The 22,607-nt window shown below is 41.3% G+C and overlaps 1 protein-coding gene across 1 annotated transcript in view; it reads right to left on the minus strand.

Moving 5' to 3' along the window:
• The window catches only part of GABRA5 (gamma-aminobutyric acid type A receptor alpha5 subunit), an 89,607-nt gene that overhangs the window by 30,642 nt on the left and 36,358 nt on the right, over positions 1-22,607 (minus strand). Inside the window, exon 6 of the mRNA XM_019529443.1 lies at positions 19,773-19,855. Coding sequence (XP_019384988.1) covers positions 19,773-19,855 — 83 coding nt within the window. The remainder of the gene's footprint in view (positions 1-19,772; positions 19,856-22,607) is intronic.

The following is a 22,607-nucleotide window of genomic DNA, read 5'->3' on the forward strand; positions in this document are numbered from 1 at the left end:
AACAATGCGTGCCCCCAGCAGCTGGGGGGCACGGCAGCAATGGGAGCATGGTGGCGGTAAGCGGGAGCTCCTGCAGACACCACTGGCAGTGGCAATGGGGGTGGCGTGGTGAGCAGCGACTGCCCTCAGGTGCCCCTGACACTGTCGGTGGTGCCCTTTTGTATGGGTTGCACCACCATACCCAGGGGGTTCATGTGCACCTGCATGCACCCCCTACGCATCGCCCCTGGCCTGCATCAGCAATGGTTAAAACTTCTTTTGAACTTAAGGCCTCTGAGAAACAAATCTATGGCTCTAGTCTCCACTTTCTTATCAGAAAACATACTATTTCATATGGTAATAATCAGAGAAATTAAATTAATATCCCATCTCTGTACCTTTGAGTTACAGATACACTGGTCTGAAGATACAGTGGTCTGAAGGTACTCAATTGCCATTGCCTGTGCTTTCTTTTCTGTGGATAAGCAGAACACTTTGTTTTCTGTATCTATCAGTCTGGCAGCTTTCAACATTACATTTGCTTAAAATATACAAGGCCAGGGTTTCTCATTGTAGGAACTGATAAAACACCACTGTAATCACACCTGCTATTTGATTCTATTTTTTCTTTTTCTTTTCCTTTTTGAATGGTACATTAGTACATTCTAGCCTACTCCCTTCCTCCTTTTGATAATTTTTTACCTCTTAGTTATAACAGTGTGTTAGGCCTACAATGAGCTCTTATGTTACTGATATCATTAACAATACCTTTCAAGTTCTATGTTTAAAAAAGGTCCACGTGCCTGGTCTGGCCTTGTGTCCTAATGCTAAATGATACTGTGTAGGGGACTGAAAATTGGGATTGCACTCAGACCCTCTTAACAGAAATAAGAAGCAACATAGAAGCAGCATAATTAATTGTTTGTGATGGCTGTGTGATTTAGGTTGATGGACTAGGCTACCAGTCTCCAGTGGAAGATGCTTTCAGAAATATCTAGCTGGCAGAACAAGTTGGATGTGGGAGGGCCATTTCAGTGGACCTGATTTAGGGCCTGACAAGGGGATGGTTAATGCCCATAAAGAGCCCCTCATGCACCCAACACATTCCTCCAGAACAGGGTTTTATCTTGTTCCCATTCCACAAAAGCACCATACACTGTTGGTAGCTGGAACTGTCTCTCGTGCAGGGCCTGTTGACATAATGCACCTTGGCAGTTTGTAGAGGTGATGATCATGTAAAACATTTAGTGAAGGATCCCTTCTTCTCAGAGGAAAAGTTATTGATCCTAAGACATGAAATCAAGATTCCATTCCTGACCATGCCGTAAACTTTCCTATGTATCCTGGGACAAGCTACATTCTTTTTCTATGCCAGTAGCACCTGGATTATGGTTATGTGATGTACTAGACACACTTAAAACTTCTGCCCTGAAGAGACTGCAATCTGTCTATGCCTCCATTTTCCTGCTTGCAAAATGGAGGTAATAATGCCTTAGCTCACAGAGGTGTTGTAAGAATAAATATACTAATGTGCGTGAAGAGTTTGTTGTTGATGACAGCCTGAGCAAAACTAATAAAGCTAACACTTGAAGTGAGGGTTGGAAAGCAAAGAAGTAACATTGCTAATGATATTAACATTGCTAATGATATTAAAGAATGATCCATGGTCATAGCTCTATATTCTACTTTCTGAACATTACTGGGCCAATTGTGATGATGCAGTAATTTCCCTACAGCATATGCTAAGTACTGTGAGCAGGAGAGTGAGCTTGGAGTCCAAGCTGCTTTGGGATGTTTGGAGGGAACTATGACACACAAGTATGTGTGTATGTGAATGCACACATACACACAAACACATAGGCTGGGATATTGTTTTGCTGTAGATTCACATAGTTTTCAACTTGGACTACAAACTCATTTGCATTAAATTTAAAAAACATCTTCATAAGTCAGTTAGATTTCCAAGATCCTATAGATCTGATTGTGGGTCTCTGATCCATAAGATCTAGACTAAAGAAAACTTGAGACATTGAAGAAGAAAGCTCCGCTTCATCCTTTTCAACCTTTCTGTGTTTGTACCTTTGCTCCTCCTGGCTTGAAAACAGATTGTGTGAAACTTTGTTTTTCATGAAAAGCCTAATGGACATAGTCAGTCTCCCACTGAAGAGATGCTTGCCAAGCTGACAGTACTAATCCTGCAAGCTTTTAGAGATCTGTTTGCAACAGTGGGTACATTTCTCTGCATTTTGACTGTGTCCCTTGAAGGCACTCTTTAAAAAAAGATATCAAAACATTTTCATTATACATGATTTTGTCTGTTAGTAGCTGCTTTGTGTTGATGGGGAGCCAAATCCTCAGCTGGTGTGCTTCAGCAGAATTATGCCAAGTTATGACAGCTGAAGAGCTGGGATGCAGTTTGCCACAAATGTTTATAACCTGGGGTTATTTTTAACAGTGGGCCAGACAGGGAAGAAAACAGTGGTGTTTGAGGGTCTTATGGAGCCTGTCCTCTGGTAGCAATAGTTACTTCTGACTTCCTTCTATCTTTCCTTATCTCTGCTATAAATCCAGCTGGAAGAAATTCATTGGCTTCTAAAAAAAATAACGAAACTATTAAGTGCCTGAATTGACAACAACAATATGCAAGTTCTTATTTAAAAACAAACAAACAAAAAAATCCTTACTACTGTTTCAGAGGAATGGAGGGTAGAAAATGTTGTACATTTAAATAAAAAGAGACTTGGTCATAATCTGGCATGACTCTTTGCATGAATTATAAACTAGTAAGCATTCAGTTTTTTTGGAAATGTTAGTTAAAATTAGAATTAAAAAAAACACTTGGATAATCATAGTTTGATAGAGCTAAACAAGCACAATTTCTGCAAAGGAAAATTGTGTCTTTTAGAACTCTCGGAACATGTGAAAGTAGAGCAATGAGAAAAAGCAACTTTTAATAATACATAGGGACTTCCACAAGACCTTTCACAAAGTCCTTCGCAAAAAACTATTAAAGACAATGTCTGCATAATAAGGTATATAGACAAAATTCCTGCTTCTATGACCACCTCCCCACACAGTCCAAATTCGCTAACCCCCTCGGTGAAAGTGGTGTGGCTGTGTCTGCAGGGTGCTGCGGGTGGATTCATTGGCATACTATCTCAGCAGTGTTAAGTGTCCTTCCTGCAACACTATAGGAGCAGGACTGTATATTCCTTCTACCTTAGGAGGCAGCTTGCCTGTAGCAACAAAATGTGCCTAATGGTACTATTTCTGTGTGGAATAAGTTTATCAGATAGGGTTAATCTCATTGGGAGACAGGCAAAGTATTGTCATGAACTGAAAAACTGGCTGGGACACCAAAAGCAAGGAGTTGGATTAAATGTTTACAGTTTTATTATGGAAAAAAGTTTAACTGCTGGGTGCATCAGGCTCTGTACTAGCCCCTGTGTTTAACAGATATATTAATTGTCTAGTAAAGTAGGGTGACTTGTGAGGAAGGAAATAATTTTTGTGCCAACTGCAAATTTTTTATTTAGTAGCATAGAGGACTGTGAGGAATTTCAAGGAGACCTAAACAAAACAAGGAAATGGACAGAGTGATGGTAAATGCAGTGTTGACAAATGCAAAATAATGCATGTTGGAAGGAAAAAAAATTAAGACATTGTACACCTTATGGGTCTCTAATTTAACTATAAAAACTCAGAAAAGGACTATGGCATAGCCATACCTTGGATCACAGACACAGGAGGGACACCAGCCCACCAACTGTTAGTGCAGACTTAGTGAAGGGGCACTTGGAGGGGCTGGATGTGTTCAAATCAGTGGACCTGGATGAACTTCATCCAAGGGGACTGAAGGAATTGGCCAGTGTCATAGCAGAGCTGCTGGCATAGCTGTTCGAGCACTCATGCTGCTCCAGTCAGGTCCCAGAGGACTGGAAAAGAGCCAGTGTGGTTCCTATTTTCAAGAAGGGGAGGAGGAAGGAATCAGGAAACTATAGGCCAGTTAGTCTCACCTCTATCCTTGGAAAAACACTGGAAAAAATCATTAAGGATCACATTTGTGGGAGCATAGCAGGGGAAATAATGCTGAAAGGAAATCAGCACAGATTCATTGCAGGTAGATCCTGCCTCCCTAACCTTGTTTCTTTTTATGACCAGGTCACAAAAGGAGTCCTCTACCTAGACTTTAAGAAGGCCTTTGATACAGTATCTCATTCTGTTCTCATAAATAGACTGACTGGCTGTAATGTAGACGATTAAAAGGTAAGATGGGTGGCAAATTGGCTTAGGGGTCAGACGCAGAGAATGGTGGTGGATGGGTTGATATCTATCTGGAAAGATGTGGGTAGTAGAGTCCTGCAAGGGTCCGCCCTTGGACCAGTGCTATTCAATGTCTTCATCAGAGACTTGGACAAGGGCATGGAGAGCTCCCTGTCCAAGTTCACAGATTATACCAAAATACGGGGCAAAGTTAACACACCAGAGGGTAGGGAATGGATCCAGGTGGATCTGGACAGGCTGGAAAAACAGGCAGAATGAAATTTTCAGCAAAGACAAGTGCAAAGTGCTGCACCTGGGCAAAAAGAACCACCAACACACTTACAGGCTGGAGGATGACCTTTTCAGCAGTACAGCAGCGGAAAGGGATTTTGGAGTCATAGATGACTCCAAGATGAACACGAGTCATCAATATGACAAAGTGATCAACAAGGGTAACAGCACTTTATCATGCTTTAGTAGATGCATGATGAATAGGTCCAAGGAGGTGATCCTCCTCCTCTATGCGGCACTAGTCAGGCCGCAGCTGGAGTACTGCGTCCAGTTCTGGGCGCTGCACTTCAAGAGGGATGCGGAGAATCTTGAGAGGTTCAGAGGAGGGCCACTTGTATAGTCAGAGGACTGCAAGTAAGGCCCTATGAGGAGAGACTGAGGGACCTAGATCTCTTCAGCCTTTGCAAAAGAAGGCTGAGAGGTGATCTTGTGGCTCTTCATTAGGGGAGAGCAGCAGGGAATAGGAGATGCTCTATTTACTAAGCCAACCCTGGAGTAACTAGAAATAATGGCCACAAATTGATAGAGAGCAGATTTAGGTTGGACATTAGAAAGAACTTCTTCACAGTAAGGGTTGCCAGAATCTGGAATGGGCTTCCAAGGGAGGTGGTGCTATCCCCTACCTTGGGGGTCTTCAAAAGGAGACTGGACAAGCACCTAGCTGGGGTCATCTGACCACAGTGCTGTTTCCTGCCCAGGGCAGGGGGTTGGACTCGATGACCTACTGAGGTCCCTTCTGAACCTAACATCTATGAATTTATTAACACCTGGCTCAATTAAAACCTTATCTCAATGTGTAGCCATGATAAAAAGTAAAGAAAATACAGAAGGCCCTGGATAGAAAGGAATATAAAAGATGTTATATAAATCAGGGGGGTTGGTTTATCTTGAATACTGTGTGAAGTAATGGTCATTCCATGTCCAAAAGGATATGATAGAACTCAAGAGGGAAGAGGTACAGAAAACAGAGATGAAAAACTACCTCATACTTCAAGACCGAAATTAGACGAGTGTAAAATCTTTCTCAGCAAGAGACTGAAAAGTAAAGATGTTCATCTTAGGAGGTAAGTTAAGAGAAGGGGGCATCATAAAACTATACAGATGTATAATAAAGGGTCTAGTAAAAGTAAATAGTCAATTTCTGTTTTTGTTATTTCATATCACAAAACAAGAAACAGTCAGTGAAATTAAAAGGCGGGCAATTCTGAGCTGATAAGGGCAAATACTTTCTCATGAGGTTCAACAGGGACAATTGCAAAGTCCTGCACTTAGGATAGAACAATCCCATGTACCAGTACAGGCTGGGGGCTGACTGGCTGGGCAGCAGCTCTGCAGAAAAGGACCCAGGAGTTACAGTGGACAATAAGCTAAATATGAGGCAGCAATGTGCTCTTGTTGCCAAGAAGGCTAACGGCATACTGGGCTGCATTGGTAGGTGTGTTGCCAGTAGATCAAGGGAAGTGATTATTCCCCCCTATTCAGCACTGGTGAGGCCACTTCTGGAGTACTTGTGTTCAGTTTTGGGGCCCCCACTACAGAAAGGATGTGGACAAACTGGAGAGAGTTCAATGGAGGGCAACAAAAATGGTGACGGGGTTGGGGGACATGACTTATGAGGCAGGGGGAACTGTACTTATTTAGTCTAGAGAAGAGAAGACTGAGGGAGGGTTTAATAGCAGCCTTCAACTACCTGAAGGGGGGTTCAGAAGAGAATGGAGATAAACTGTTCCAGTGGTGGCAGATGACAGAACAAGGAGCAACGGACTCAAGTTGCAGCAAGGGAAGTTTAGGTTATATTAGGAAGAATTTTCTCACTAGGAGGGCAATAAAACACTGGAACAGGTTACCCAGAATCTCTATCCTGGAGGTTTTCAAGACCCAGCTAGACAAAGCTTTGGTTGGGATGATCTAGTTGGGGATGGTCCTGCTTGAAGCAGGCGGTTGGGCTAGGTGACCTCCTGAGGTCCCTTCCAACCCAATTTTGTATGATGTCTATGATTTTTATGTATGTGATAAAACTGGAGAATTCATTGTCACAGGAAGTGCTTGAGACCAAGACTTTAAGACTAAAACCAGAATAGGATGTTTATATTAATATCCTGAGTTGTAACTTGCAATAACAACTTTTGTGTATCCAACCTCATACTTCAAGACCTAACTGGTTTTGAACTAGAGACCAGGGTGAGATTTGTAGTGAGGGGATCAGATGATTCTCCTTCTGGCAGGTTTTATACTGATTATGTTAGACCTGGGATACTGGACTAGATAGTTCCTTATGTAAAAAAGTAAGGAAGATATCCTTAAAAGAGGTATGAGATGGAAGAAGACTTCCATACTGTAACAGAATCTGGGGGCTTTTTCTTCCCCAGAGGAGTTAAGGAGGTCCCATTAGTGCCCCAGAGGCACGTAACTGCCTTGAGTCCTGTCAGGGGAAGGTTCAAGGCTCCAGTGAGTATTGAGTCCATAGTGGTCAGATAGTGCAAGGCATAGCCACAGAGGAGCTTGGGAGCTGGCAGACGGGGGCCAGATACCCAGTGACAGAAGGGACAAACAAGAGCTAGTGCCTTAGAGTCAGGTCCAACTCAGTGGGCCCAGGCTAGAAGGCCTAGCTAGATTAAAGGAGTAAAAGCTGAGGAGTCTGAAGCCCCAACAGAAGGAACATCATCCTTGTAACACCCGTGAGGTATGGGACGTGGTGAAGGGGAGGATTTGGAGCCACACAATTAGCCCTTACAGCTCTGGGTGTCCAGCCAGGCATGATTGCCTATAGAGGTCCAGTAGGGGCCTGGGAACCAGTGAGGACCAGTAGGGTGTCAGGGACCCTGGCAGGGGTTTAGCAGAACCGGTGTTATGCAAAGGTCCATCAGTAGCCTATATATCATTATTCCATCAAGGAGTGCCAGAGAAGGCCAGAAGGTGCCCTTGGAGCAGGGCACAGTCACAGAGGCACCAGGGGGCGGCACGGCCACCCCTGGGACTCTGACATGTTACACATACACATAGACTTGAGTATTACCAGTAGCAGAAAAATATGCTGCCCAGGGCACAGCCAGAAATGGAAGCATTAGGCAATAAGATTACAGTAAAATGAACAACAAAGGAAATCTTATCAGAAAAAGCTATAAATATTTCTGTAGATGTGGAGTTTAAATTGGGGAAATGGCAATTCAAAAGTAATGACCTGGATAATAGGATCATTGCAGAGGCTGTGCATTTAAAAAAAGAGGATAGAGATGCTTAAATGAGTCCTGTTTGAAAATAAATATCTCAGTATACATAAAGACAAGATTGAAGATGTTGGGACATTCTCAGCTGGGTTAAACCAAGGATAGCTTCAGCATCAGTGGATTTCAGTGGAACTATGCAGCTTTAGATTATCTGAGAATCTGATCTTAACCTGATCTGTGGAGGGAGACAGTGTGTAACGAGCCTCCTAAGGGCACATCACAATGAGTGCACACGTGCAGTTTGCGGCACCACAAACCCATTGCTTATGCCACAAACTGCATGCACCGCACGTGCATGCGTATACCACACTGCTAATTAGCAGCATAGTAGGGGTATTTTTGACATCGAGAGATCCTGATGTCCAAAGAAACCACACTAAAAAGAAGTGGGGTGTTGCACGTGGCTGCAGCATGTGCCACCTGAAACAGGAACCTGGCTGGCCAGAACCATGCTTCACCCGGTGGCCAGGCTCTGCACACCCAGGTTGCTGCTGCAGCCATGGGAGGCCCACAGGACTCCAGGTAAAGCTGCTGGGGCCATCCCAGGTGCTGGCCCTAGCCTTCCCTACCCCACCTGAGGCAATCTGTGATGTGCCAGAGCGTGTATGGAGGGGCATGCCCAGGGACAACTAGCAGGGTTGCCCAAATATGAGCTGCTGCTATTTGTCCCTGAGGAAGTGCACATTCCCACTCATGGGAACTTGCCCCAAATGGTAAATAAATGCTATAGGACACTAAAAACCAGTTATCCCAATGGCCAGATCAGCAGCAATAGGACACCAATTCTAGCAAGAGCTATAAGAAACCACAGACCCAGGACAGCTGCTATTCAATCTCCTCAAAATACTGAATGTGTCGCAGAATAAATAAAGGGGTTGATTCTGACTTGAATCTTAATACATCTCTGCTGGTGAGTAGGGGTGGTAAAGCATTATGACTAGCAAAAAGAGAATGCCCCCCACTGTGGGAACAGTGTATAAGATCCAAGTAGGGCAATGCTTCCTGCTTGACAGTCTCCAACATAACACCAGCATAACAAGCAAGTTGAGGACTAGGAGAGTCTTTATGAAGCTAAATATTATGGAGACTCTGGGGTGCAATGCAGCCCCCAGGCATCCTGGGTAAGGACAGTGTAAGTTGCAAGTGTTCCTAATTTACCATAGAGCTATACTGGACTCAAAACAATTCAGTCTGATTGACATGGGGTTCCTTTGTGCGCTACTCTTCCCTTGCATCTCACAGTGGAGCACAGCACAGAATCAATCCCGAAGACTTTTCAGTTCATGTTAAATCACCAAAAGGATTGTTTTGTTCTGGCCTATGCAGCAAGTGCTAGATCACTGAAGTGCCTGATCCTATTCTATTGGATCTTAGTTTTTCCCATTTTTCAAGTACAAAAATCATTAGAAAAGCCAAAAACAAATACAAACTACCCCTAAAGTGGTTGGGTTTTGCCCTCTTTCCACTGCTTCTCTCTCTTCCCTCAGCAGCCAGAGCTGATTCCTGGCATAGGAACATGTATTGTATGAAAGGATGGTTTTGGGGAGCATGCTAGCTCTGTATACCATGTCTTCAGTGAGACAGAGACGGTTTTAGTGCAACCCACTCTAATGACAATCTGGGCCTTACTACTTCGTGTTTTCAATAATTATTTGTACCAACCAGCAGAAAAACATCCAGTTTTATAAGAAACGCTAAAATTATGGCCTAAAATTAATAAATCATACCACATAGAAAACAAAGATTTGAGCTTTAAAAAAATAGAAAATCTTTCAATTTTTGAAGAATTTAAGGAGTGCTGCATGGAGGAGATTACAGCATCCGATGTGCAAAACTTGACTTTGACTGAATTTGTAAAGTTATTAATATAAATCAATAGACCACCTCCTCTTTTATACTTTTGCTATACTAGCAGGTGTTGGTCTCACAAATAATCAACTAATCAACAGGGATCCTGGTTTTCTGTGATAAAAAATAAAATTCCCAATTTTCAGATTTAAAAAAGTAACCTAAAATCTACATTTTCCACAGTAAAAATGAAACACCACTAATATATATCTATATATTTCTATATGTAATCTAATATCTATATCTATATATTAGTGGTGTTTCATTTTAATCATTGAAAAACATTGATTTTCGGTTACTTTTTAAATTTGAAAATTGGGGACTTTTTAATCAGAGAAAACCAGGATCCCTGCTAATCAACCAATTAAATGTGATTGTACACATGTCTTTTATTTTAACATGAGCAGATTTCATAGATATTTTTGATCTCTGAAATATTCACATCATGGTACTTTCTTTACACTTGGATCTCGCTATAATGTTTAAGCCTTGAGATCTTCAAGCTGGATTATTGTTGAATGCTCTGGGCTTTATTGGGACGGATCCAGAGGGAGTGCAGAGCCATATCACACCCATCTTTGGCTGCTTACACATAAGTTTTCAGTGTGGGGTCTGGTCTGTTTGGAACCCCTGCTTTCTCATGCTCCAGAACTCAGAGGGTGAGCACTGACATTGCCACTTATTCCTTCCTGTCTCCTGCTGCTGAATCCATCAGGGAGGGAAAGGCAAACAGCAGCAGCGTTCACCCACAGTGCTGTGTACTTGTGCAAAATCAAGTAATCTGGCCAGACCATGCCCTTGACAGCTGGTGAACTCAGAGCTCACTGCTCATGCAGACCTTTGGCAGGAGCTTCTATATAGGAAGCCTATATTCTATCTATGTATCTATCTATCTATCTATTCTTTCTCTCTCTTTATAGAGAAATATAGGAAGCTGATATATAGGGCCATATACAGAGGGACCCCCTGGACAGATAGATAGATAGATAGGCTATGTGTAGAAGAAACAAGAGGTGTGTGTGCACCACATTTTAAAGTGGGCTAAATGTTTTTCCACCACTTTAATGGTGTCAGTGTTTGCACGCCTCAGTGGCGTATGGCACAGTAATTCCAGTCGCTGTAGTGAATTTTGATGGCAAAATTCACCTTTAATGACTTGGGGTTTAGCAAACTCCTTTGAGGAGTTTTAGTCTGCTGCCCCTACAGCCACAGAATGAAGCACCAGGTTCTGTGCAGTTCCACATCTCTGCAGGAAGCCCTGCAGGCAGCCTGGCAGCACCCTGGGAAGGCAGGCTGTGTCCAAGAAAAATGGCAAGCCTGATCTTTTTTTCCCCTCCCTGGAGTCTGCCTGCCTGCCTGAGCTGCATGGAGGCCCGGTGCTTCCCTCCGTGGTCGCAGTGCCCCCCGGGACCGCCCAAGCTGCGTGCCTGTGGGCAGGTGTCACCAGGCAGGGGGGTGCCACTGTCGTGGAGGGAAGTACCAACCCCCCGCCCTGCAGCCCAGAGATCACTCCACCTGCCAGCATCTCGCCTTTCCCTCCCCACTGGAGAGATAGGTAAGTCAGCAGGGTGTGTGCATGACACAGGGATTTAATCAGCCCTAAATTGAAGTGGTGTTTTGTAAAACCCACAGCTCCAATTTACGGCCCCCGTTTCATCTACACATTCCCTATAGATAGATAGAACTATATATCTAGAGAGAGAGGGAGAGAGATCTATAATATAGAAAAGGGTTGAAACTCTGGAGATGAGTGAGGTGCACAGCATTTTTTAATAGTTATGGTATCTTTCCAAGTCAGACTGCGAAACTCCTTTTTTTGCCTGTGACATTTGTTATTGTATGTGTATGCCTACACACTCACACACTGTTGGGTTGGGTGAGAGGGATATATCTGTGCAGGTGGAATCTGTGGGATCTGCTTGCCTCAGGAATGGTCTGACTCATTTGGGTAATTGCTTTCCCTTGTGAATTATGCCTTCAGTGTCTTAAGGTGCTAGCAGACCTGAATGCAAGGGTATTTGAATGGTTTTAAGTTACTTACGTTATTTTGTCACAAGTAGATGCTCACTACTCTGAATGCTGTGATCACTTTGGAACACACAGTTTCTACAAGCCTTTCTAGATTGTGGTGTTTGCATTAGATTAATTCACATGACATTAGTTTTGGTCAGTTAGAACCTACATGCATCTTAGTTACATGAGGATTTTTTTTCTTCCGCATTTTTAAAATAGCCATGTAGGGCACAGGGTGAAAGCAATGAAGGAGAAATTCACCCTGAGCACTATGCCCTTACCTGGCTTCGGGAAGTATGTGTGTTACTCTAAAGTCTCAAAATAGTTTACATGAGGCTTATATTGTCCCCTGTCCTTGTAGTGGCCTTTTGCGCAGGGGTGATGTCACCACAGTGAACATTAGGTTAATAATGTTTCTTCCTCCACCACAGATGGGTTACTGTGGCAGTGAAGTCAACTACATCAATTAATGATTTGCATAATATATAGAGAGCAAGTGGCCTCCTCCTCAAAGCTTTTTTGGCAGTGAGGACTGGGCTTTCCTGCTTCTGGAAACAGCACTCTGATATTTTAACAATAATGACCCCACAGCAGTGTCAGTGGCACCAATGTTGCTTTTGTGTTTTAGTACTTCAGTGGAAATTTGTATGCAGCAAACTGAAAGTAATAATCTGAGACAAAGGCCCTTTAGGATAGGCATCAGCTTGTTTAATACCTAATTTCTCTTTCATCTGATAGTAGTCTATGAGGTAGAACAGTCAATGCCATAACTCCTGAATTATACAACCTAAAGTAATAAAGCAGCCCTGTCATCACAGGCCACTGGTTGCGAGAAACCACAAGAAAAGCCCAAAATTCTTGGAATGGGGTTTGAATATGTTTAAACAGTGAACTTAGGAAGATAGAGGATAGGACAGAATGAAGGTTTTTGAGGATGTTCTGTCCATTCTGCAACATGGGTAAACACTAACAAAATAATACCTAAGAAAAAATAAAAGCACACCATGCATGTGTGTGTACGCCAAATTTATGTCTCTGAGGAGATAACGTCAGTCCATTCTTTTGAAGTAGAGTAGAGTTAGCTTTACTACAAATTAAACAATCTCAGCTAAACTTTTCCCCTCAAGCCTAGGTGTTTCTAGGATTTCATGCAGAACACCCCTAACTTCTTAATTCCCTTTGACTGGAGGATCCTACCCTCAATGTTTATCCTACTACACCAAATAATACAGAAGTTATACAGCAGCGTTATGCAAGGATCTATAGACACGGTGACAGAAGAGCTCTGCTTCCTTATGTGAAGTTCTACAGTCCAGCTACCACAGTTTTTGTGCTATATTTACTAACAGTTCAATTTATACTTTTCTCTCTCAAATAAACACCTTTTTCATTTGTTCATCATTGTTCATGCAAGGACCTCAAAACACTCTGCAAAGCTCAACACATTGCCTATCCCAGTTTTACCAACGTGGAAAGTGGTCCACATAGAGTATTTTTTTTAAAAACCCTTACCAGTGCTGCAGCTGCTAATAGAGGTGGGAATGCTAGCATAGACTTTCTATAGGGGTTTTCTCCATTGTACTCTCTCAACTAGCTCTAATCATGGTGCTTTGTAAATGAGTTTTGGGCAGTTCTATGCATGCATAGAAGCAGAACTTCAAGTACCTAAGGGTACATACAGATGTTCGTCACTCCTGGAAGCTGTGTGGGGAAACCAGTATAAGTAATATGGGGTTGGGAGAAGGGTGGACAGGATTAGGGGTGGGCTAGTGGGTCTGCAGGGGGGAGGCTGATGGATCTGCAGAGGAGGTTGTTTATTTGGGGCAGGGGAGGATCAAAGGGCTAAAAATAGCTTGGTCAGGGTCAGAAAGAGCACAGCCTTGGGGCTGGGGTGAGCAGCTGGACTTTCCCAGTCCCGTGGCTACACTCTGAATGCATACAAGTGTTTGATAACCACTAGATTCACCATCTCTCCATGATACAGAATTTTATGTTGACAAAGCACTGACTAACACTTACTAAGTGATTCATTTATCTTCAAGGCATCCTTATGAGCTAGGTAAAATTGATAATTAACATGAAGTGTAAAATTTAGGAGATGTAGCAGTTAAATATATTGCCCAGGTATGTATCTCTGTGGTCTAGTTTAAATAATTGTCTTATGAACCAAAGAGTGCAATTCTAATCCTGGTTCTAACATTACTTTGTTGTGTGACCTGGAAGAAAATCAATTAATTTCTCTCTGCTTCAGGTACTCTAGAGATAATGATGTTTACTTATATTCATATGGGTGTTGAGAGGCCTAACTAAACAGCGTTTTTACAAAGTATTATTAAAGGCAGTCAGTGGAGGAGGTGAGAGAATAGTCCAGTAATTCTCAACCAGGATCCAACAACACTCTAGGGTGGTTTGAAATCCTTTCCAACATGTGTGTCCTTTCCACACTTAGCACTGTTAGGTTTACTAACATAATTTACAAAGTAAATCCAGAGATTTCAAATAGAAATCTATAGTTGCAGTCTTTCTGAGTTCTTTGCTCCATTATCTACAAAAACCTATTCTATTATATTTTTGTAATAAAAAAGTGAAAACTAGGAGCTGGCATTTTCCAAGGGGTTCATATGTCTATCCAGGGGTTTCTCAGTCTAAAAAGGCTGAACCCCCCTGCTATAGCCATACCCAATTCACTTACATTTTCCCAAACACTTTTATCCTGTGACTGTGACATTCCAGGTGGAACACTTTTGATTTGATAAATCTGTGTGATGTAATATGCAAGCATTGGGAGAAGTGAAAACCCAGTAAGCTTGTTTAGGTTAGTTTAGCTTTGTTTCCAGGAATCAAGAACTTTGTTCACAGCCACAAGCTCATATTAAATCATCTTCAATACTGCTTGGCATTGATAAAGGGTCCATAAGAATAGCTGCCCAGGAATGCACACATTTCTCCTTCTAGGCAATTGTTTTAAATGGCCTTCAAATGAAAAGCTCTTTCTCCAAATATAGTTAGAACAATCTCAGAGAGTATTCTGCATTTTAAGGATTGAGTAGAAAATATGGGTGTGGGGAAAGGAAGAATATGAAATGGTCAGTGCAGGACAGCAAAACAAAGAAGCAAGCAAGTGGGCGGAGTCTGCATGTCAAGGGACAAAGAAGTAGAAGGTGCATCACACTTGTTGGAACTCTGCAAGAGAAAATGTTATATACTGTATAGCATTTTTTTCAATATTAAAAAAAAATGTCCCTTCCTGACAAAAATAAAGATCTATTTTGTTGTTTTATTTCCTGCTTGCATGACTTGTAACTCTCTGAGAATTCCAGAAGACCCTGGAATCAGAGAAGTTCATTCAGTAGCAACAAAATATCTTGCAGGGCTAATTCAAGGTGAGAGACATAAGGAAATGTGCACCATGTGAAAACTACCTACAAGACAATTGAAATAATAAACAATAAAAAGCAAGTAATAGTTTTTACAGTGTAGCCTTTGCCAAATGAAAGGCCACACTGGCAACAGATTAAGAACTCTAGGACAACAGCCAGTGAACACCACTCAAGTTTCAGAAGGAGTATACTATATAGATACTTGTAGCCTCCTTGGGTGCCTTTAGACATGTGGGACACCTGCTCTGGTGCACTGTAATTACAGCGCATCAGAGCAGACTTGTTTAATCCAGTCTGCTGGAGTGTGCTAATTAGCACGCTCTGGCAGCCTTGGCATCTTGTGTATTCAGCACCCCCGCACTTCAAAATGGCAGTGGGGGTACTTTAACTAAAGCTCATTGAACAAGCTCTAATTAAAGTCCCCCCTCTTCCCCCTCCCTGCCACTCCCGAAGCACACGTAAAGATGCTCCTTGTGTCCATATTAAAAATGAAGATGTTTCGAATCTCATTTAATGAAATCTAATTTAAAGCAAAAGGGTGACTGAAGATGAATTATGGAATGCAGTATTTAGAAGCCATATTCTCAGTGGTATAAAAGCTTCATTTCTAAGTAGGAGGATCCATATGGATTTGTGTTAGTGGAGAATATGGCCACAGCTTTCTATTCATCTCCAGTAAGTAATGCTATTATACTGTAGGAAAAATAATATAACAAGTTCCTTGATGGCCTTTCATTCATAATAAAGACATGCAGAAGACTGAGGGACTTATAGTACATATGTAGGTATTGCAGAGATTTCCAAGCCATCAGGAATATCACATACCAGACAGTTCAATGCCTAGGTATAGAGGGACAAGTTAAAGAAGACCTGAAGTAGTTTAACAGAGAACTAATTATAAGATTATGTTGTGAATGTCAAGTAGTAAGAGTTAGAGGGGCATTCAGCACATACATACTTTTTAATGTCATCTTTTTATTTTTCTTTGAAACATTAAAATTACTTGTAATGCCCCACTAGCTTACACTGCTCAGCATACACAGTATATACATTTGCATTTCAATAAGGTTTAACAAAAAAACTTGAAGGTTGCACTGAATGTTTTTTGGTTTTACTCAAAACAGTGGCATTGCTTTCTCCTGTACTGTCACTGGTGCTCATAACTACAAAGTAAACTTAATCATACTGCCTCTCGTCTGGAAAGTTCTGAAGCCCACACTTACCTTTAAGAAAAGCTTTAGTGTTTAACCAAACTCTGTACTGTACATCCTGTAAGAGTCCTTAAATCTCCCCAAGGGCACAAGACTACATTATGAACTAATCACTTTAGAAGTCAAAGCTTCCACTGTATCACAAAAATAGCAAATCAGGAATGGGCATTGTGTGTATTTTTTTTCCAAATTCTTATTGTAGTTCATGATTATCTTTAAAACACACATAATCACACATTTCTGTGAATATGCCAAACCTTTTTTAACAGTTTGGTTTTGGCATGAAGCTTCCAGTCTACTTCTAAGTCTTAAAGGTAAGATTTACAATGTACATGAGGAAGACTTTCATATTATATTGTTACTGCTTAACATGACAGTACTCACGACGGTACACTGACACTGTTAACACAAACATTTCTTACAAAGAAGAAACTTGTGGGGGGGGTTTGGCTTTTGTTTTGTTATACTTCAGAAGAAGGGAAATCAATTAACTCTGATAATTTGGTAATCATTTTACCATATTTACTCAAATATAAACTGATCCTCAATAATTAGATATTATATATGGAAAATTTATACATTTGTTATAATTTTCCACGTATAGAATCTAATTATTGGAAATTAGTCTTGAATTTGTCCCCTTCCTACTGCTACAGCAGGGAAAATAAATCTGGAGGGTCAGGTATTCCCTTTTCCCTCCCATACTTCTTCCCTTTGCAGCCCCTTTACCACTACTTACTGTCAGACCCTGGTCTCCATGAAAACATAGAAGTGAAAAGCAACTTTGAAAACACTGACCTTGAAGTAAACATACCTGTAGCAATTTGCATAAAGCACCCTTAGACTTAGTTCATCCAGAATTGATGCATTTTACCTTTTTTGAAACTGCTGCAAGTTTTAGCACAGGTACTTCATACACATACTTTTAAGGAATATTTTTGTACCTACTTATATATAGTACAAACTAGGGATGATGTTAGTCCCAAGTCAAAAGACTCATGATTTATCCTATAGTTCACTGGGCTGGGCACCAGTGAAGTCAACAATACGTCAATCTATGGTCACCACACAGCTCAGCACTGTACAGTATGTGTGTGTACTCCAGACCTCCCCAACAAAGGTTTTATGTACTAATTAGCCTCCCACTCATGACTGGAACCAGGTCTTCTTGTCATGAGACTTGGGGTCCTCCAAAAATGTACATGCACATGAGGTGCAAGGCAACCTGGTTTGGATCTGCTTCATGGAGGATGGGGCTACACTAATCATATAAGATATGCTGAAGGAGGGGGTGACAGAAGGATTCTGGGTGAACTGTTTGGGGCTCTGTTTGGTGTTATTTGCCAGACATTTAAGGCCAGTGAAGAAACAGTAATCACTGGAAATCGTAAAGAAGGCACAGCTCCACTGTGGGAGTGAAGAGGAACTAAAAATGTAGGCAATATATTGGCTCATCAGGACTTGAAAAAGAGTTGGCAATGAGGATGACTGTACTTAATGGCCACTCACATATATTTTATTCAGATAGGCTGCATTTTTTTGGCTAAGGTTAAGCATTTTTGGAATCAAAGGGAGGGTGTTAGGTTTGGCTCTGGACCTCTTGGTGATGGCCTAGTATTGCAGTGCCTCCAGGCCCAATACCAGTTCCCTGTGGAGGGAAGACCCCCCTCTCCCATTTTTTTTAAAAGCTATGTAACAGAGCGCAAGTTGTGTTCTGTTACTCAAAGGGGCATGGGCAAGCAGCAGAGCAGCCTGCAGTTGGCTGCACTCCCAAGCAGGCACAACTACCTAATTGGGAAAAGGGTCCAGCTGTTTGTTATAAAAACAGGCCTTGAACAGTGGAGCCAGCAGTTTGCTGCAAGCAGATGGGAGTAGAACACCACCCAGTGTGAGTGCATGGGAGTGAGAGTCCTGATGTGAGGCACTGGAGTACAGGTCCTAGTGTGAGAGTATGGGAGTATGGGTCCCAGTGTGGGGACACTGGAAGGAGACCCCAGTGTGGGCTACACTATAGACCATGTGTTACGCCAAATAAGCTATAGGCTGGGTGTTAGGCCATGGATGACATCTGTGAGGCATGGGACATGGTATAAAGGGAGATTTCGAGCCATGTATACCCTTGGCATCGGGGCAATTAAATGGGCAGTCTCCCACCTAGTTAACAACTTTTATTTAGTCTCATTAAAGGCATGGCAGGTGAGGCAGGCAGGCGGTTAGCCCTAAAACAAGTGGGTGGGCCAATGACTCAACCGGCCCCGGGACACCCACTTGTTACAGGCTAAAAAAAATAAAAGATTCCCATTAGTGTGTTTGTCCCATATGGGCCACGTGTTTTATAGTTATGCTCAGTATTGGCTGCATTTAATCAACTTCATAACTGATATCCATTGCTGAGAACATGCTGGTTTGGGTATCAGTTTAATGATAGAAAATATATTTAATTAAGTTTTCTTGTATGCAAAGCTAAGATGAGGGGGCTTTTTTCCTCATGCTAATGTGGGGGAGGGAACCTCATCTTGTATTCGAGTAAATACAGCATGTTCAGTTATCATTGTCATCACAAGAAAACAGTATGTTGTCAATGTGAAAGTAATACAGATACAAAAGATGAAAGCATAAGTTTAATGATTTTCAATTGATAAAAACTGGGATGGGGGGCGTGGGGTGCATTAAAAAATCCTGGAGTTAAATTGTATGAGGAATTTACTACATATTTTGGCTGGTAACATCAGAAGTCTTCAGACACTTTCATTGCACCTTGAGTCTGTTTTGTTTACTGAAATAAAAGTCATCTATTTGAGTAGCCAAGTCTGTACCTTAATTAAGGGCTTTGTGTTTAAATATACACATGCAATCCCCTAAAGTTATTTTAAAAGAAAAATTCTGGCAAGGCAGGGTTATGGTGGATTATAGACTCAAAGTATGAAGAAAAATCATCACTTCAGCATATAATTTACAGAATAGCGTGTTCATGTATACAATCGTATGCTTGTGTATCTTCTTACATACTTGCATACATAGGTGTATAGGACTGGGATTATCAAAGACTAATAGGCAGATTTTCCCCTTTTGATAATTGCTACATATCTATGTTTGTAGTGTATTTTAGCATACACCATTAGCTGTATTTCAAAATAATATATATCCGACACGGAGGAAAGTTTAACTCATCCATAAGCATAAAAAATCGGTTATCAGCAGGGATCCTGGTTTTCTCTGATTGAAAAAAATCCCCAATTTTCAGTTTAAAAAAAGTAACTTCAAATCCACATTTTTCTGTGATTAGTGGTGTTTCATTTTAATCATGGAAAAATGTAGATTTGGGATTACTATTTTAAAATGGAAAATTGGGGATTTTTTAAATCAGAGAAAACCAGGATCCCTGGTTATCAACAAAACAGATAGAAGGCCAAGCCTGTGAGAACTCAGAAGTAGGATAGTAGTGAAGGTGCTATCAGATCAGTCAGTCTCATTTAGTGAAAGAAATGCAAATGTTGTCCTAGAAAAGCAAAGGTAGATCAAAACACTGCATTCATGACTTATTTGTGAGAATAACTTACAGCTTCCAAACTTGAGTGGGCAAGCATGGGCATCCATGGGGAAATCTTCAAGTTGCATGGGGCATTCAGCAGAGATAGTCAATCTGTGAAGAGAAAAAGGAAACAAAATCTTCATTTTACTCATCTCTCTCTCTATGGGCTCATCATGTATCATGCTGATACATGCATATTTTTTACCCCCAGGGACATCCCACAACTATGAAATTGGAGCAATCTTCTGGTTAAATAGAACATGATTAGGCTTGGCAGAATTTTATTTTTTTAATTGTGATGGATAAAATTGATGGTTATTTTAAAACATTTATTTCAATTTTTATTGATTTAAGTTTTTAGGAGGGGTGGAGGGAGCCCCAGCTGTGCTGCCTGTGTACTGCTCCCTTGGCATCAGTTTGGGCAGCTGCTGCAGAAGCTGGGGGCCGCACTAGTAAGACTGTGCTGAGAGTGGGAGTTGGAGGGGCAGGAGTGTTGGTGGCTGGGAGTTAGGGAGCCCAGTGCCACCACCCATGGCTCTGTGTGTGTGTGTGTGTGTGTGTGTGTGTGTGTGCGTGCGCGTGCATGCACACACACATGTGCATCTACATGTGTCTTCCCAGGGAAACTTGGCCGCAAGCCCGGTCAGTGCCAGAACACCCCCATAGCAGGTGCAGTCCTGAGCACCAACTATCCCAGATTTCCTAACCCATCTTGTTTTTTTTTCTTACCTCCTCTTTTGATAATTACTAATTGAAATATTTTTCCATTGGTCTGTATGTGGCTAAATTGCCATTTATTGATGTTTATTGATAAAAATTGAATCCTACAAAACTTAAACATGATACACAATGTGAATAACTTCCCACCTGTAAAACAAGGATAATGATACTGACCTTTGGAAAAGTGGTGCAGGAAAGTTAGATGATGTTATTACAAGTCACATGAGGAACAGTGGCAGCACATCCAAATTGAAATATTTTGGCAAAAATATTTCATTTGGATGCTTTGTTTATTGACAAAATCAAACTGTCCACAGGAAAGCAGACACTTTTCATGAAATATTTTGTTTAGCTGGAAGCCCAATTCTTCCATCAAAAGCAGTAACAGAGAATTCTGACCAGAAATACTTCAGGGCAAGTATCATCTCTTTTTTAGGTTTGCACAGTGAAATTGAGATTTTGGTCATTACCATAAAATAAATTATATTATGAATACAAATAAAAGGATTCTAGCTTTTGCCTTATATTAATAATATTCATGTGCTCTCCTAGTTTTGAAATTTTAATCCAGGTTGATATGTGGGCAAGGTTCTTTGAGTAGATGCGGTATCTTTTTTTAGACCAACTGAGTAGTTGGAAAAAAGTTCTTGGAAAACTTTCAGGAGCAGTCACCTTTCTTCAGGCATAGGGAGTCTCTGATGTTCTGAGACTCCAAGAAATGAGAGATGCTAAAAGTGTGGCAGGATGTCAGTGAGAATGTAAATAGGTAGAAATTAGAAAGACAAAAGGTAAAGCAGAGCGGTAAAGCAGAGAGGGGAGGTGGAAGACAGCAGGGGGGAAAAGGCTAAGGGGAGATATTACAGTGATAGAATACAAGGTGGAAAAGAGGCTGTCAATGAAAAAGAAAATAGCTGGAGATTAGGAAAACAGGAATGAGAGAAGCTCAAAGTGTGAGAGGATGTAGTGAAAATATAAATAAGAAGAAAGAAGAAATGAAAGGTAAAGCAGGGGGGGGAGAGGGATAAAAAGGCCAAAGGGAAATGTTACAGAGGTAACAATACAGGGTAAGAAAGAGGCTCTCAGTGAAGAAAGAAATAGTAGAAAATCAGGGAGACAAAGGGCAGAAAAATAGGGGAGGGAAAGGCAGAAAAGGTGGGGGAAAAGAAGAATGTAAGAGGTCAAGTCAGGCAGGTACCTATTGCATCAGACGTCAGGCATATTGTAATGTCATAAAACCAATGTCTATATTGAATCCATGATTTTTTGTATCCAATAGATTTATGAAGTGAAGTTTGTAGGCTCATCTATGGAAGGTGTTTTGTAAGTTCCCTTGGAGGATTAGAACTGAGAGATCAGAGAGGGAGTGAATGTCTTGTGAGAAGTGTGCCCCCCACCACATTCATATGTGAACATTCATTCTATTTAAGACTCCACAAGTTGGAGATGCACAATTTCTTGATGATTATACCATCCTGAAATTATGCAGAAGGAGGATGAAATCAAGCCCTGGTATCTCATTAAGATGGCTTCTTTTTTTAACAAAAATCTGTTGCTAGACAAATATAGCTTCAGAATCTCCAGTCTTTGAAATACAGAGGTGTCTCTCCTCACCATAAAAACATGTTTGTACATCCAGAATACCTGACTTAATTCTTTATATTACTATATTGAGGTGGGTACTTCAGATACACAGACTATCCATCTACAGCACTGTAGAGAGTCTGTGTTCAGTTGCTACCTCATTTATTCATGTGACTTCAACACAGCACACTTGGGCATTCCTGAAATCATCTGTCAAGTTAGAAAGACAATAAATTTGGGAAAATAACTACCCTCTGTCCATCTGTCAATTCATGGCAGTTTTGGATTTATAGCTATAGGTGAGAGGACTAACAGGGTAGTGAAAGATAATTGCCAATGTAATGGCATATGAAAACATTAATTTAAGAGGAATGAATTAGTGGAATAGGAGAAGAAGAGAAACAAGTGTAGCAGGGGAAGAAAGGAGTGGAAGGAGAAGATAAGAGGGAGGATAATGCAGATGGAAAGGTAAGATGACAAGTAAAACAAGAGAAGAAATCCCTCTGTACAGAAATAATTGCCTGTTTCTGAGTTACATACTAGAACTGCTGATCTTATAAAG

The sequence above is a fragment of the Crocodylus porosus genome, unplaced genomic scaffold (assembly GCF_001723895.1).
Source record: "Crocodylus porosus isolate Cpor-Errol unplaced genomic scaffold, CroPor_comp1, whole genome shotgun sequence".
NCBI classification, from domain to species: Eukaryota; Metazoa; Chordata; order Crocodylia; family Crocodylidae; genus Crocodylus; species Crocodylus porosus.